The sequence below is a fragment of the Impatiens glandulifera genome, chromosome 7 (genome assembly GCF_907164915.1).
Source record: "Impatiens glandulifera chromosome 7, dImpGla2.1, whole genome shotgun sequence".
Classification (NCBI taxonomy): Eukaryota; Viridiplantae; Streptophyta; class Magnoliopsida; order Ericales; family Balsaminaceae; genus Impatiens; species Impatiens glandulifera.
The window spans coordinates 40124437-40141673 of record NC_061868.1 but is presented as its reverse complement, the minus strand read 5'-3'; the positions used below and the strand labels follow the sequence as shown (position 1 = coordinate 40141673).

The 17237-nt window shown below is 29.9% G+C and overlaps 1 protein-coding gene and 2 pseudogenes across 1 annotated transcript; 2 read left to right on the top strand and 1 right to left on the bottom strand.

Annotated features, from left to right (window-relative positions):
- Window positions 1-320: 320 nt before the first annotated feature.
- On the bottom strand, window positions 321-657 carry LOC124910233 (annotated as a pseudogene).
- A 6286-nt stretch (window positions 658-6943) lies between these two features.
- LOC124910212 (protein-tyrosine-phosphatase PTP1-like) lies at window positions 6944-11492 on the top strand. Its single transcript, XM_047450825.1, has 8 exons — window positions 6944-7229; window positions 7380-7476; window positions 7577-7659; window positions 7814-7954; window positions 9435-9566; window positions 9944-10092; window positions 10170-10311; window positions 11047-11492. The coding sequence occupies exons 1-8, from the start codon at window positions 7062-7064 to the stop codon at window positions 11116-11118; spliced, it is 984 nt and encodes a 327-aa protein (XP_047306781.1). The 5' UTR covers window positions 6944-7061; the 3' UTR covers window positions 11119-11492.
- A 3950-nt stretch (window positions 11493-15442) lies between these two features.
- LOC124909881 lies at window positions 15443-15831 on the top strand (annotated as a pseudogene).
- Window positions 15832-17237: the final 1406 nt, after the last annotated feature.

Below are 17237 nucleotides of genomic sequence, written 5' to 3'. Positions count from 1 at the left end.
CAAATTCATAGTTAAATTTATATAAACACCATGTCAACAAAAACATATAACAAAGCATAATAATCATTCATGGTTTCCACATGACAAACTAGTACTGAAAAGTGAAAACAAACACAAGAACCACAACTGTCTTTTTTTTTTATCAAATCACCACAACTTAAAAAATATTGGAACAAACAAAATAAACAAGCTCTCCACTGCTGCAATGAACAACAAACAGAGAAGCCCGGAAGGATGATACTTCTGAAATGATATGAACAGTTGTTTTTGCTATTGGTCAAGGTCCTGATGAAGACAAAGAGGTTATAAAAATCATATCTCTAGATCTTGTTGAGTTTCTCCGCCTTAACAACATGATTGACTTTAGCTATAGCAATCTGGGCAGCACCATGATAGTAAAAAAGGCAACCATATTTATTAGAGTAGCGATGGGATCCACAGAACATATTCCCACATCGACATGGCGGGTTTCTTTCCATTAACAATGTTCTCAATGGAGGAGGCAACAAGTTTCGTCTGTTCTTGTTTCAAAATCATGTCTTTGTGACATTTGGAACACATGTTCATGGTTGATGCACTTCCGAAGAAGCCACAATTGTTGATGCACAAGATTGGACCTTCTGGTGATGCGTGACATTCAGTCTCATCATGCTCCATCTTTTTAAGCTTACTGAAATGAACAAAAAAGAAATAAAATAGAGTGTGATATGGATTGGTACATGAAAACAAAAGAGAATCAGAATGTTTTGGTTGATGAATATAATGATTCGCTTGATTAGTAGATTGTTGATCACAAATAACCCACATCATACAAGGTCTTAAGCTTATTCTACATCGCAGGCATTCATATATTGAATTACGACTTGCCTACAGGCTATAGCAATTCAAAGTTAAAGAAAAGGCTAGTATGGGATCTATCAAATGGATGAATATGAACAATCCAGATTCCACTTTGTACACATACATATAGAATAGAATCTGTGAACAATTATCTTAGTTCAAACAATTATATGCACCACAATTCTCCATTACTAATCTAGGTTGATGATATATGTATCATCATCATGTAACTGAGTCAATCAAAATGCATCTATTTGATATTGTAAAGAAGATTAAATCTTAATAAGGAAGTTCTATGTTATTCATTAAATATGCGAAAAAGGGAAGCCCTTCGCGAAACGTGAAGGGTCTTCGCATAACGGGAAGGCGTTTCGCAAGAAGTTCAGTCGCGAGAATCAATTGAATCTTTCCTGAAACAGAGCCGAATCAGAGCATCATCAACTACAAACATCATCATCGACAAGATGAAAAATAAGATGAACAATAAGAAAACCTCATGGTTTAAGGTTTAAAGATTAACATAATGGAAATAATAACATAAATCGATCCAATCACCTGATATTAGAACGAGTTTTCGTTGTCGATTTGTATTATGTGTTCGTTTAGGGTTAGGGTTCCGTCGTCGTGCCGTCGCGAGAAGAGAGAGAAAGAAAATAACGAAATGAAAAAATTTCAGTATTTATATAAAAAAAATTCCCTTCGCGTTACGCGATGAGGGTATTTTCGTAAAAAAAAATAAAGTGGTCACAAAAGTAATAAAAATTATAGGGTGACCACGAAGGCAATTAATGCAATCTTTAAGGTCATTTCGTCAAATTTCCCCTCCAACTCACCTGTAAAATGATCCCTAAAATGAGTTTTCCTTCCAACCCACACCTAAAACAAAACTCAAAATGGGTTTATCTCCATTTTCTCTAAGATAAAACCCGAAATTTGGGTATTTACTATTGACATATTCAATATTTTTTAAAAAACAAAAAGGTCCTCTAACTATATTAATATGTTAAATTTTATATAATTATTGATATGCTTTTTATGTTTCATTTTTTTTATCAAGCATTTAGCATCTGCATTTGCACGAGTAATTATAAAAAATAATAAACAAATTAACTTAAAATGTGACTTTATAATTTAATTAAATATTTTTTTTATCTAATTATTAAAATATAAGAAACAAAATAACAAATTTGATAAACAAATTCATTTAACTTTTTTTCTCATTAGTTCACTGATTTTAACCTAATTTCTCAGTCAACCAAAATTATCATTTATTACATAATAGACATCTCATATTACTAATCTCTTAACCTTATTTTTGCACCTTATCATTTTTTACATAATAAATATATCATATTATTAATCTTGTAACCTCATTTTTGTACCCAACTATCTCAATAGTACTAATCTTTTATTATCTGTCTCTTATCCCTCGATAAATCAATCATCAATCTCTCTCAATGCGCCAATTAGGACACTTTAAAAATTAAGCAACATTATATATATATATATTAGTTAGTTAAAAAAAGTTGAACTTATATTGTTAAAATGTACTGCGTTCATCAAATTTGGTGTTAAATTTAAAATATAAAGTGTTATTAGCCTAATTGGTTGAAGGGTTGTACTTGTTTTGTTAGGTTGTCAGTTTGAAACATACATATAACATTTTTAATTTTATTTTTAACCGTTTTAAGTTTATGGGCGGGTCAACCCACAATCCGACTCAAGTATTCATTTACTCTCAAATATATATTCAAAATAACCACAACTCTCAACCCGACAACCCGGACACTTTAAAAAATAAGCATCATTATATATATATATATATATATATTTAAAAAGTTGAACTTATATTGTTAAAATGTTCCGCGTTCATCAAATTTAGTGTTGAATTTAAAATATAAAATGTTATTAGCCTAGTTGATTAAGAAGTTGTACTTGTTTTGTTAGGTTGTAAGTTCGAAACATACATATAACATTTTTATTTTTAATCGTTTTAAATTTATGGGCGGGTCAACCCACAATCCGACCCAATTATCCATTTACTCTAATATATATATCAAATTAACCACAACTCTCGACCTATCAATCCGGACATGACTTTAAAAATTAAGCATCATTATATATATATATATATAATACACAAAATAACAAATTTGATAAGAAAACATTCATTTAACTTTTTTATCATTAGTTTACTGATTTTAACCTCGTTTCTTAATCAACCAAAATTATAATTTCTTACATAATAGACATCTCATATTACTAATCTCCTAATCTCATTTTTGCACCCTATCATTTCTTACATAATAAACATATCATATTATTAATCTCGTAACCTCATTTTTGTACTCAACTATCTCAATAGTATCAATCATTTATTCTCGGTCTCTTATCCCTTGACAAATCAATCATCAATCTCTCTCGACACGGTAATCCTAAATTAGTTAGTTAAAAAGTTGAACTTATATTGTTAAAATGTCTTGGTTCATCAAATTTGGTGTTAAATTTAAAATATAAAGTGTTATTAGTCTAGTCGGTTAAAGGGTTGTGCTTGTTTTGTTAGGTTGTGAGTTCAAAACATACATATAACATTTTTAATTTTATTTTTAATCGTTTTAAGTTTATGGGTGGGTCAACCCACGATCCGACTTGTATCCATTTACTCTCACATATATATTCAAATTAACCACAGTTTTCGATCCGGTAATTCGAACACTTTAAAAATTAAGCATCTTATATAGAGAGATTTTTTAAATATCATAAATTTATAATAATGAACAACATTAATAAAAAAAATAAAAAATAACAAAATAATTTAATAATGTTTGTTTTGATATAATTTTTTTTATTTGTGTAGTGTAATTGAGTTTATTTAATAATATTTAATTTATTTTTTAATAATATTTGCTTTGATATAATTTTATTGTTCGTGTAGTATAATTTGTGTTTGTTTATTTAATGATGTTTAATTTATTTTTTATATGTATAAATTATTGATTTATAATTAATTCTATCTAATGGTGTGAGTTAAAAAAATATTAGGGTTTAATTTGTAAATTTAATAAATATACAAGTTGAATTGAAAAGGTTTGTGTAAAAATAATATTCTAAAAATATTCTTTTGAATTTAAAAATGAATTTTTAAGTTAGAGATGAATTATTGTTTAGTGAAATATTTATTGCATTTTGAGTTTGAAAATGAATTTTTAAGTTAAGAATTAAGTCTAAAAAACTTTTTTAATATATGAATATTCAAGATCTTAAATCTTTTAAGATGTTATACACTGATTAATTTTGGACAAAGAAATATACGATTTGTCAAATATAGAGTTTTGAATTAATATAATAAAATCTAATATATAATATATTATTTATGTAAATAATTGAATCATTCTAATATACCATCCAAATAAATTAACTATATTTATGATGTTCCAATAAATTATCTTAGAAACGACATAATATAATCTATGCATGAGCGGATCTTGGTAGGTTAACTTACACCAAAATAATTTTTTTATATTTTTTTTTACTGTATAAATGTGATATTATCTTCTAATATTTTATTTTTTTATTTAATACATGATATTTTTTTTTATCTAATTTTTTAAAAAAAAATAGACAAAACTTAATTTTATCTACTATCGAATTATTCATAATTTTTTAGTTATTTTTTAAGTTCATCTCAAATTTTTATCAAATTCTCCGAACTTGAATATTTGAATTCGTGCCTAAATCCTTGGTCACCCTTATTAAATATATGACAGGTATTCCACAAGGTGGAGAGACGAATATAATCGAGCATAAGATAATCTTAAATAATTCAGCCCAAACAAGTCCTTATGGTTTGTCGGTCTGTCTTTCACGATAGAATGTCTTATTGCCCTTATTTAATATGCCTACATTGACATTAAATAAGTCTCACAAGATGACTTTAACAGCTTTTGTTCACTTTTTTAAGAATATTAATGTCAACTTTTTCTTTTTTTCAAATAAAATAATTTATACCTAACTTGTATGAATATAAAAACTAAAATACCACGTTTTTATTTCACAATGCAATGTACCTACCATGTGATTAAAAAATATTTAAGGTTTCAATATTTTATGTGGACTTACAAACCCACTAACACTTCTGTTACTTTATTAGTCATTGCTCAATAAATTTAGAATTATGAAAATTATTTTTAAATAAATCATTCTCATCAATTTTATTTTATTTTTTCCACAAATTAGATTATGTCGATTCATACCCTCTCAATTTCTGTTTCAAATTCACTTTATAATTTCTCGTGTACAAATTTGCTGTCAAACAGTATATTAAACTATCAATATCTTATATTCAATTTTATAATATCATCCGAACCATGTGCATTCAAATAATTCGTATATTTATAAATTAAATTCTAACTAACTTTGTTATTAATCAAACTAAATTATTTATAAAATCAAAAACACAATAACACATTTTCTTTAATGATAAAACCAACTTGGTATATTTATATATACTTTTATATAATAGTTTTAATTAATATACCTGAAAATCGATTAATTTGATTATTTGAATAAATCATGACATAATATATTAATTTTTAATATATCAATTTTTTTTTTTATATCCCATAGTTAAAAAATTTCTTTCAGATTGTGTGGTACATTAATCAGTTCACTGGACTTGTTCTATAGTGTGGTTATTTGATGTTTTTTTTTTGGAATTTTGTAAAATAAAAATTGTTTAATGAAAATATATTATTTGAGTATTTTTTTTTCAATTTCTATAATGTATTTTTTTATTTAAAATATTATTTTTTTTAAAAAAATAAAATAAGAGTAATTTTAATATTTTAATTGATAAAATGTATGATTTGATGGCGATGGAGATAAGATAGGGGGAGAATTTATATAAAAAAATCGCTCAAAAAATATAAATCAAACGAGAAATTTGATGATATATATGATGCTTAATTTTTAAAGTGTCAGGATTGCCGGGTCGAGAGTTGTGATTAATTTGAATATATATGTGAGAGTAAATGGATACTTGGGTCAGATTGCGGATTGACCCGACCATAAACTTAAAACGGTTAAAAATAAAATTAAAAATGCTATAGGTATTGTTCGAACTTGCAACCTAACAAAACAAATACAACTCTTTAACCAACTAGGTTAATAACACTTTATATTTTAAATTCAACACCAAATTTGATGAACACGGTGATTCATGAATAATTTTTATATGTGCTATAAATTTCACTATTATTAGTGAACAATAATGGAAGAATTCTATCATATTTATAGAGATATGGGAATAGTATCATATGGATATAGTAAGTCTCGCCTAAGTTACTTTAATGATAGTCTTTACATTTTCCTTTCATTTGTATTATGGGGAAGAAGTGACTCTATAGGTCAAACTAATTGAGTTGAAGAATCAAATTGTATGAATTGTTTTAGAGATCGTTCTGTAATTTGAGAGTAAATGGATACTTGAGTCTGATTGTTGGTTAACCCGTCCATAAACTTAAAACGGTTAAAAATAAAATAAAAAATGCTATCACATTTTACCTAATTTTTTTGTTCACGGTTTTTAAAATTATTATTCGTGCAAATGCACGGGATACATGCTAGTGACCATAATAATTGATTCGAATGCGGGGAGACGATCAACGCTTAATAAAAATTGCGCAATTGACCACTTCCTATTTTTCGGACAAAAATACCCCCATTGTGTATCACGACGCTCCGTCGTGTTATACGACGAAACCCTAATTCGTCGAATGTGTCGTCGCGTGACGCGACCGCCATCGGGTCACGTTACGCGGCGGGATATTTTTGTCCGAAAAATAGGAAAGTGTTATTTGCACGATTTTTATTAGAAGCCGATCATTTGCTTAATTAATGCAATTGGAATCAAAGTAGCTATTGGGTTTTGAGTGTACATGAAGCTAGATTTGTTCTTTACAGTATTTTAAAAATTAAATAATACGAAATAATTGAACAACTTTATATAAAAAAACAATTGTGATTACAAAATAAAAGGAAAGAGAGAATCTGAAAGTGGACTACCAATGAAATCAATCTGTTCTTCGATTTCCACAGTAGTCAGAGCTTTTCAATTCATGCTTGTTTTAGCTTGACAGAAAAATCGAACTGTAGATTCACCGGAGTTGCTGAAAGCCACGTGGAATCTCATCTCCCTCCGAGCTCGCAGAGGGTGGTCAGCCATGGCCGTCGCCGGAAACTCCAGGCCAATCACATTCTCCATCGATTCCCCGCCGCCTTCACTATCCCTCTCGCCTGATCAGTATCAATACTGCATCGACGCACTGAAATTCTTCAAGGATAAGCTCCAGAAGCCACAAGAGATCAGCCGAGAATATGCTATCTTAGAGGTCAGATTATAGTATACTATGTATGATCTAAGAAAACGGCATTATATTATTAGTTTGTTTGTTTGTTGTTCTTGTCTGTACGGAGTACAGGACAGATGATGAATCCTTATTTTGATATAGCGTGTAATGTTTATTTATCTTTTGGTACAGGCCAGTACGATAGGACAATCAGAGATGATGGATAGATTTTCTGTGGCTCTTGGAAGCAAGAATAAAGACAAAAATCGATATTTAGTTGTTTTGCCTTGTATGTGATTGAACAGTTTCATTATTTATGATTTACCTCACTATATATGATTACTTGTTAGTTGGCACGCACAATTTAAACGGCCATTCATTGTTTTCAGTTGACGACAACATGGTTGTTCTTAATTCACACAAAGGTTGTGAACCATCAGCAGGTGATTACATCAATGCAAGCTACATTGAGGTTTGATATGGACCGTTCTCAATCAATCTCCCATCACCTTATTATTATGTCCTTGTAATTAATCTGTCATGCAATTTGAGAATAATTCTTGTAGTTATCTTAAGCCACTGTTTGTTTGTTTGTTTGATTTATGAGGGTTATGTTTTGATTGTAGATTTCATCATCAGAAAGCATATCTAGGTTCATAGCAACTCAAGGCCCCTTACCTAATACCTTTGAAGATTTTTGGGAGATGATAATTCAGAACCATTGCCCTGTTATTGTCATGCTCACTGGATTGATTGAAAATAACAAGGTAATTAATTTGTTTCATAAATTCCAAGCAAACTAATATCAAGCTCTTGATAGTCTTTTTTTTACCTTGCTTTAAATAATATATCCACTCACAGTTCAATCGTTGTTTGATTGATACTTATCTTTTGAACAAAAGTTTTAAGGAAAAAACGACAAAGAAAAAAAAGTAATATAGAGCCCACTAAATGGAAAGTTTCTAGGAGAAAGTTTATGGGTAGAAGCCTATGGGCCGTATCTATAAAATGGAAAAACTCCACCCTTTCTCATTTTTATGGTTGTTATGGTAAGAAAATCGATTTTTTGAATGATCCGTGGCACCCCAACAGAAATTTGTCAGACTCTTATCGGGATCATTTTGAGATCTCTAGTAAAAAGGAGGCTAAAGTGGCCGACTGTTTTCGTCTCACATGTAACCAAATTGTTTGGAGAATTTCTTTAAATATATGACTTTCCACCAAAGAGGACGGGAGACGAAATCTCCTCATAGATGCTCTTACCAACGTTTCGATTGACTTAGAGACCGACGAGAAGTTTTCTCTGTCCGGCTCTCCTAATTTTAAAACTAGTTACATTTATTATGCGTCTCTCCAAAGGTGTGGAAACTCCATCCCGGTTTCCTTGTAAAAAGGTGTGGAAATCAAAAATTCTATTAAAACCTCATTTTTGGTTGGGAAACTATTATTGGAAGAGTCTTGACATCTAACACACTGGAAAAAAAAATCATCTCGCTAGCAGATGTAACATTTGTTTGAAGAGTGAAGAATTCATTGATCACATTCTTCTTCATTGTGACCTTGCCAAGAGCATGTGGGCTCTTCTGCAGAACCTCCTTCAACTTCGATGGGATACATAATCAAAAGTCGCTGACTTCTGGGTCAAATGGATTGAATTGTGTTATAGCAACAAAATTGCGGACGATTTGAAACATATTTCCCTCATCATGTTGTGGACAATCTGGAAAGAAAGAAATAGAATAGTTTTCGAAGGGAAAAGTTATGGATACGAGCGTCTCAAATGATTTATGTTACACACGTTCGCCTCAATCCGAAAAAGAGAGGCTTGTACGGGAGGATAATTTTTCAATCTTATTGGCATTTAAAATTTATATTTTGTTTTCTTATTTATTGTTTTGTTTTTCCTTCCTCTTTTTAATAAAAGTTGACATTTAAAAAAAAACTAATAACTAGGTATAATAAAACTGTAATCCTAATCTAATTTGATTTACTCAATACCTAATCTACTTATTTTAGTTAGATAATTATTCTGTTAACTAATTATAATCATCTACTTAACTAAAGATAAATATCCTTTTCCTAAATTGCTTTAATCTTCTAGCCACTTGTATGCTTCGAAATGGCCCTTCTATTCCCTTATATTTATCTTATAAATTTTTTGTATAAACAAAACATGTTATCATCTAATGCAGATGTTTTTACACTCTTTAGATTTTATAATAATCTCTCCTACTTATCCTTTTGCAGATCAAATGTGATGATTATTTTCAGACTGAAGATGGCCCTAGAGATTTTGGCAACATTTATATTACCACCAAATCATTTGCATCAACTAACACTGGTTTGGAGATGCGTAATTTGGAGGTTAATTACAAAAAGGTATCTTATTTCTAGTAATAGGTTGCAGGACCCTTAGATTAAAGAACAAATTTCTCTATCAGAAACTTTGAAGTAAAATTGGGACCCCTTTCTCCTTATTTTCAAATCCCATGTAGATGCACATTTTCTTGTAAAAAGGCGAGAAATTTGTCCTTCTACTTGCAATTATCATTTTGAAGCTTGTACCCAAGGAGAACGATGCATGATAAAGGATTTTTTTGAATAAAGGTTACATTTTCTATTAAAAAGAGGAACGCAAGGTGCGTTCAGGGATTACATGAAAAGAAAAACAAAATATAAAAATGTTAGATTCCTATCAGATCGAAATAATTCCATACAAAATTTTCATATACCATTTACTTTTGGTTTTGTTGCAGTCAGACAAACTGCCACCGTCTGTTTTGCATATTCATTATCCTGAATGGCCTGATAATGGAGTTCCCATGGATACAGTTGTTGTCCGTGAATTATTGAGACAAACTTATTCTATACCACCTAGTTCAGGGCCAATTGTCGTCCATTGCAGGTAAATATCTTTATATACTGCATATCCTCTTTACGGCTGTTAATCTGTATTATTGAGATTTTCCACCTTTTCTACAGTGCTGGTATTGGTCGAACTGGAACATATTGCACCATTCACAATACTCTCCAGAGAGTTTTTGTTGGGGACATGTCTGCTTTGGATTTGGTTGAAACTGTAAGGAAGTTTAGACAGCAGCGAGATGGGATGATCCAAACATTGGTATGAATCTCTTATTGTTTATTCCCTTCATACATATAATATTCATTTTGTTGCCTTCTATGAAATTCATGCCACTGCACAAATTTGCCCATAAACATGATGATAAACATGATGTGGGTGCTCAAAATCTGAAATGCCTAACTGTTGTTTCCTGTTCTATGTTTTTGTTTCTTTTTTTTTTTAGTTTTGCATCTTTTCCTCAATAACGGTTCTTACTCTTATAAGAATACTCAGATCCATCTCTTGAAACTCTCCCCGTAGGCCACAGACTAAGAGCTTGTTTGATGTAGTCTTTGTTTAATTTTTCAAATAATTCGATTTCTTTGGGGGAAAAAAGCCTTGGTTGATTGAAAAGTGGATTATTTGAGTTAAATGTCCAAAAAAAAATATTTTAGTTGATGATTTAGATTATCTAAATGATGTTGGGCCTAAGTTGTATATGCACTAATTTTAGTTATGTTACTTTTAGCGATCTAAGCACCAGGAATAAATTAAGATATCATTTTAGTTGTAAACAAAAATAAAATTGCATTTTCTAACCAAAGGAAGATGAGGAATGTCTAATGATGATACATTCATAAGCAATCAGGATTTCAACCAACAAGATTTTACATGTTTCTCATAAAAAAAAAAAAACGATATTGGTATAGTCTATAAGAGAAGGATTCTGATAATATATTTGAAAATAATTTGTTTTCGTTTATGAATATCATTTGATGAATTGAATTGATCCAGGATCAATATGTATTTTGTTACAAAGCCATTGTTGATGAACTTGAAGATCTTGTCTCCCAATTCAACCGTTGAGATAATGTTGTGCTGTAAAACTCAATGTTCGTTGACAGCTAAGATATGTATCTTAGCTTTGCTTTTTATTTTTGTTGTGCTGTAAAACTCAATGTTCGTTGACAGCTAAGATATGTATCTTAGCTTTGCTTTTTTATTTTATTTTGAGTGGCTATAATTCTGATGCTAAAACTATCTATGTATAATAAATGTCTCATTTCACAAGCCAAATAAGATTGCTTGAGCTTAAAGGAGGGTAATATATATCCCCCATTTGTTTGATTGATCCAGTTTCTATCATATATATTGATATTTGATGTGAGGAAGAACAAACACTAAGCTTAATTCCAAATTATTCATATCTATAATCAAGTGTTGTTTTTTAGTTTTTTGTTCTAAAATGACACTCTTGTTCTAAATTATACAATGTGAAAAGAGCCCTTAGTGGCAACAATATGTGAATATCTCCAGCCTCTTTGAGAGGTCTGGATTTGAGTTCGTCAAGTAAGTTCTACGCCTAGTTAAGTGTGTTTGTGGACTATGTGTTTAACCTTTTTGTGGCCATTTTTTTTTTACAATGTGAAAGTAGCCACCATAGGGAAACAATATTGGTTATTAGAACCCACCATGATAGGTGGGGTGGGGGTGTAAGCAAAATCGAAAAAACTAACCGACCGAATCGAGTTTATCGGTTTATAATTTCTTGAACCGACCATGGGCCGGTTTGGTTGGCGATTTAGATAATAAAAAACTAACCAATCGATACGTGTTTTGGTATTTTTTTAAGTTTTAATGTTTTTCTAGCCTAATGGTAAAAATAAAGATGTTACTTAATTTTGGTTAAGGGTTCCAATCTTGGCAGATATAATAAAAATATTTTTTATACTTTTTAAACTCATTTTGATTTAATTAATATTCTAATATATTTTTTTTAAGTTAAATAATTGATTTATTACATAATTTATTAAACTTCAATTAAAATAACTTTTTAAATAATTTTTTTATTATTTTAGTTTACTATATTATAAATTTATTATTTTATTTATTTTCTACTTTAATCTATTATATATATTTATATATTTGTTATTTTTTAACGATTAAATTGGTAAATCGATCGAACCGATTTTATAATCGATCGAACCGATTTTATAACCGATCAAACCGAACTGACAATAAACCGTCAATCAATTGATGAAGATTTTGAAAAATCGACACTAAAAGTTGTGATGAATTTTTCGATAATAAACCGACCAAACCGAACTCCTTACACCCCTAGGTGGGAGTGTTTGTGCTAACTCTTTCGGTTAATAAACCTTGATTCGCAAAATAAAAATAACTTAAATATAGGCAGGGGTGATACATATTAGATGTATTCCATCTCATCTTACATAGATGAATCAAATATCCGACTTTATAATTTTTTAGATACTCTTTGAATTCAACTAATTTTTAAAATAATTACAACATAAAGTAGACAATAATTTAAAATAATTTAAAATTATTAAATAAATATTAATTTTATAAGTAGTGTTAATAAATAATTATTTATAATACAATTTTGTGACTAAATAAATATAATAATAAATATGTAGTGGATAATTAATAAATATGAAAAATGAAAATTTTAAATTGAATAAATATAATTAATAAATATAACAAAATACTTATTTTTATTTTATTTATTTTTATTTATGTACACACTTCATTTAAAAAAATAATGTTCATCAAGTTATACGCTACAAAATAAATTAATTAACATTAATTGATTAACAAAGAATGTGATGGATTAGTGGTGATGGATGTAAGACAATTTTGGGGTGAATTGACCCAAATTGTCAACGGTATTCGGACCAAATTCTCACATTTGAGACGAATTTTTTTCGGTTTGATCGGTAGTTTTTTGGGATGGGACGGGGATAGGGATAGGGATAGGAATATGAATGATATTTGTGTTCCTGCCCCAATTTCATCATGAATAAATTCGAACACTATAAATATAATTAAATATATAAAATTATCAATATATTTATTTATTCATTATATTTTATAAAAAATTTAAATTTATTTTTGTATAATAATATAAATTTTCAATAAATTACAATTTATATTATATTAAAAAGTCGTTTATTATTTATTATGTATAATTTTTATTTTTCAAAGAATATAGTATAAACGGTGTCTCGCGGGAATTTCCTGAACCGAACGAGACGGGGATGATAGTAAAAATAAATCTCTGAAGTAAAACAGAGTGAGGATAAGAAATGTATTTTCCGTCCTGAACGGCTAATTGCTATCCTAATTAGAAATGCATCTGCCGCAGATGAAAATATATGCATCTGTCGTAGGCGAAAATACATCTGTCGCAGGCGGAAAATACATTTGTCGTCTGTGAAGATGCATTTTCCGCTTGCGACAGATGCATTTTCCGCCTACGACAAATGCATTTTCCGCCTACGACAGATGCATTTGTCGCAGACGAATAATGTCTTATTTTCTTCTTTAAAGAAGTGGTATTTTCTTTCATTAGTCTGACATAATGTTTCTTTGTAGATGACACCAATCAAAAGAAAAAACAAAACCAAATCCGTTATTGAGAACTTTCCTGGCCGTGCTTCATGAAAATTCACTTGCACCTTCTTGTTAAAGACGAATGACAAGTTTAATAACCTTGGTCTTATGGATAGAGCTTTGCAGACTCAATTTCAACATGTATTGAAAGCCCCGATTATAATTTTCTCATGAACAATAATCCATCAAATGCTGATGAGGAAAAGCAGCTCCAATTCGAAGGGGATAAATTTCCTGGTCAATGGTCAGGAGCTCTTTTGGAGAATGAAGGAATATGCTTTGGTGATAGGCCTTAACTTTGGAAGATTTTCTGTGGTCGAAAACTGACACGTTGAAGAATGTTCACCCCTAGTCCGCAAATATTTCGGGGGCAAAATGATTGTTAGAGTGAATGAGGTTTAACCAAGTTTACTCTAATGCTATGATAAGGAGGATACATGGAAGATGGGGCTCATAAACCTGATTTACTAGTATTTTTTCAGATTTGATAATAGGAGGAGGATAAATTTGAAAATCTTCAGCATAGTGGAGGACATGGAGATGTTCCTTCAATTTCCATGGGGAAGTGTGTCCTTCAGGAGGAGCATTCATCATAAACATATTATACTTAATTTTGAACACTAAATCATATCTTAATTTGTCCACACCAATAGCATCATAGACAATGTCAGCTAATTCGTCATATGTAGCATTTTGGGGTAGATTCACACCATATCATGAACTTGAAACAAAAGAACTAACACCATCATCATCAGTGTTCTAGTCTCCATCAAAGAGGAGAAAAACACTCACATACATGTGATTTACAATTGATAAAAATTCACAGAAATAAGTGTTTTTACAGAAGTGAGTGTTAGTTGTGCTTCAATTGTATAGTAGCAGTTTGAATCAATCGTAGGAGGAAAATGTATCTGTTGCAGACGGAAAATGCATTTTTCGTAGACGACAAATGCGTTTTCCGCCTACACAATATATATAATAAAAAACACAGTATATATCACTCAATATAAACAATATGAACAATGTTTTCAAGTATAACAATGTTAATATGAAACTTACATGCTATAGTCATGGGGGAATGACAGACGTGGGGGAGAGGGGAAGCATCAAAAACATACGTCTTGGCGGCAAAGGGTCATTTGCTTGGACGTCTCGACGTTGCTGGGCTCGTTGCCTCGTTGAGAATGAATGAAGGTGCCTCATTGGGGTTGTCGTTAGAGAATGAAGGAAAAGAGAAAGGGGAAAGAAGAGAAGAGGGGAGGAAAATATTTTTTATAGGGGTATAATTGTCGTTTGCCCAAGGAAAAAGGTTACTTTTGCAAACTTTATTCCCCTGCTGTTTTTGGAAATAAGACTATTATCAAGGTCAAATATATGAATATTAAAAACGTTAAATTTGTGAAGCTGTTATACATTGATTAATTCCAGACAAATAAATGTAAAAATTTTCAAATATTGAATTTTAAATTAATATAATAAAAACTGATATATTATGATCCTATATATGGGGCAAATTACCTAGGTGACCCTCAAATTATTTTGATCGCTTACTTTTAGCTCTCAATTTGTTTTTTAAAATAAATTGTCCCTTAAACTTTCTGAAAGGTCATCAATGACTCTCAAACTGTCAAAAAGGGTCACAAAAGGCCCTTCTATCAAATCAATTGAGCATGAATCTACCTTCCAATCAATCGTCGCTCTAGTACGAAATTATTTCAAAAGCCATCCTCGATCAAATACAAATCTATCTCCATTGTTGCTCTAGGACATTGCTAAAATGTCTTGGGCAGGACCGAAGATATTTACTTGTCAACATCTTTTGCTAGCTATCTTGATAAGAAGTTAATTGTATTGCTGCGAGATGGAAGAAAGCTTATGGGCATACTTCGTTCCTTTGACCAATTTGTAAATGCGGTGCTGGAAGGTGCTTGTGAACGAGTTATAGTTTGTGATATTTATTGTGACATTCCTCTAGGTCTATATATTATTCGATGGGAGAATGTAGTTCTAATTGGTGAAATGAATTTGGAAAAGGAAGAACTTCCTACTCACATTACCTCTGTTTCAGTTGTAGAAATAACAAGGGCGCAAAAGGTGGAAAGAGAAGTTTCGGATATGAAAGGTACATTGAGAAGGAAAATGGATTCTTTGACATTGATTAATTGATTAATAAATGATTCTTGTGATTGTGTATTTATGAATCCATCCTTCGGTCGCGTCTTTTAGTCCAAACCACAAAACCTACCTAATATCGTATTTCTTCTTTTCAATACATTTGCATCATTCTTTGTAAGGAGAAGCCTTAATTGAGAGAGAAACGTCGGATAAAAAACCTTAAATTGCGATAAATGTTTAAGTTCTTGAGATCGGTGCGAGAGAAGGGTATGCTAGAGGGGTAAAGAGATACATGAGATAAATGTTCATAGTATCAGAGCAATGGCTTGGATGATTAGACTTAGACATTATTGTATAAAGCAAAAAACTTAAAATAGGAAGTTGCAATTGCTTAAAACTTTATTGTAATCTATTAATATTTATAAAAATAATGTATTTATAGATTGTAATAAAACAAATTATCTTCAAATTTGGTCATAAAACAAAATAATAATAAAAAGTCAAGATTGAATATGTTGATAGTTTTGGGGAGAAATAATTTAAGAATTAAAAATCAACTATCAAAATAGTTGGAGGGCCAAAAGTAGTCTATCATAATAGTTGAAGGGTTTTTAGTTAGAACCGTTATGTTTAACGGAAAAAATTGACAGAAAGACCATTGATGACTCTTTCTGTAAATGTGAGGGACGATTTATTTTTAAAAATAGTTTAAGGGCTAAAAGTAAACTATCGAAGTAATTTGAGAACCACCTAGATAATTTGTTCTATATATTATTTATGTAAATAATTGAATCAATCTAATCTATAATCAAAATATATTAACTAAATTTATGATGTTCAAATAAATTATATCTTAAAACAACATAATCTAATCTATGCATGGGCGGATCTAAGTAGGGTTTGGCCCACCTTGGAAATAATTTTTTTAACTTTTATTTTACAGTACAAATTTAATGTTGGATTACCTTATAAATTTTTAAAATTTAATTTAATACATAATTTTTATTTATCTAATTTTAAAAAAATACAAAACTTATTTTTATCTATTTCAATTCATTCATAATTTTCTCATTATTTTTTAAGTTCATCCCAAATTAAATTTCTTTAAACTCACCCAATTCTTGAATTCGTGCCTAAATCCATGTTCAGCCTTATTAAATATATGACATGTATTCCACAAGGTGGAGAGACCAATATAATCGAGCATAAGATAATCTTAAATAATTCAGCCCAAACAAGTCCTTATGGTTTGTTTGTATTTTACGATAGAATGTAATATGCATACATTGACATTAATTTAGTCTCAAGAGATGACTTTAACAACTTTGTTCACTTCTTTAAGAATATTAATGTTAGCTTTTTCTTTTTCAAATAAAATAATTTATACCTAACTTGTATGAATATAAAAACTAAAATACTATGTTTTTAATTCACAATGCAATGTTACCTAACCATGT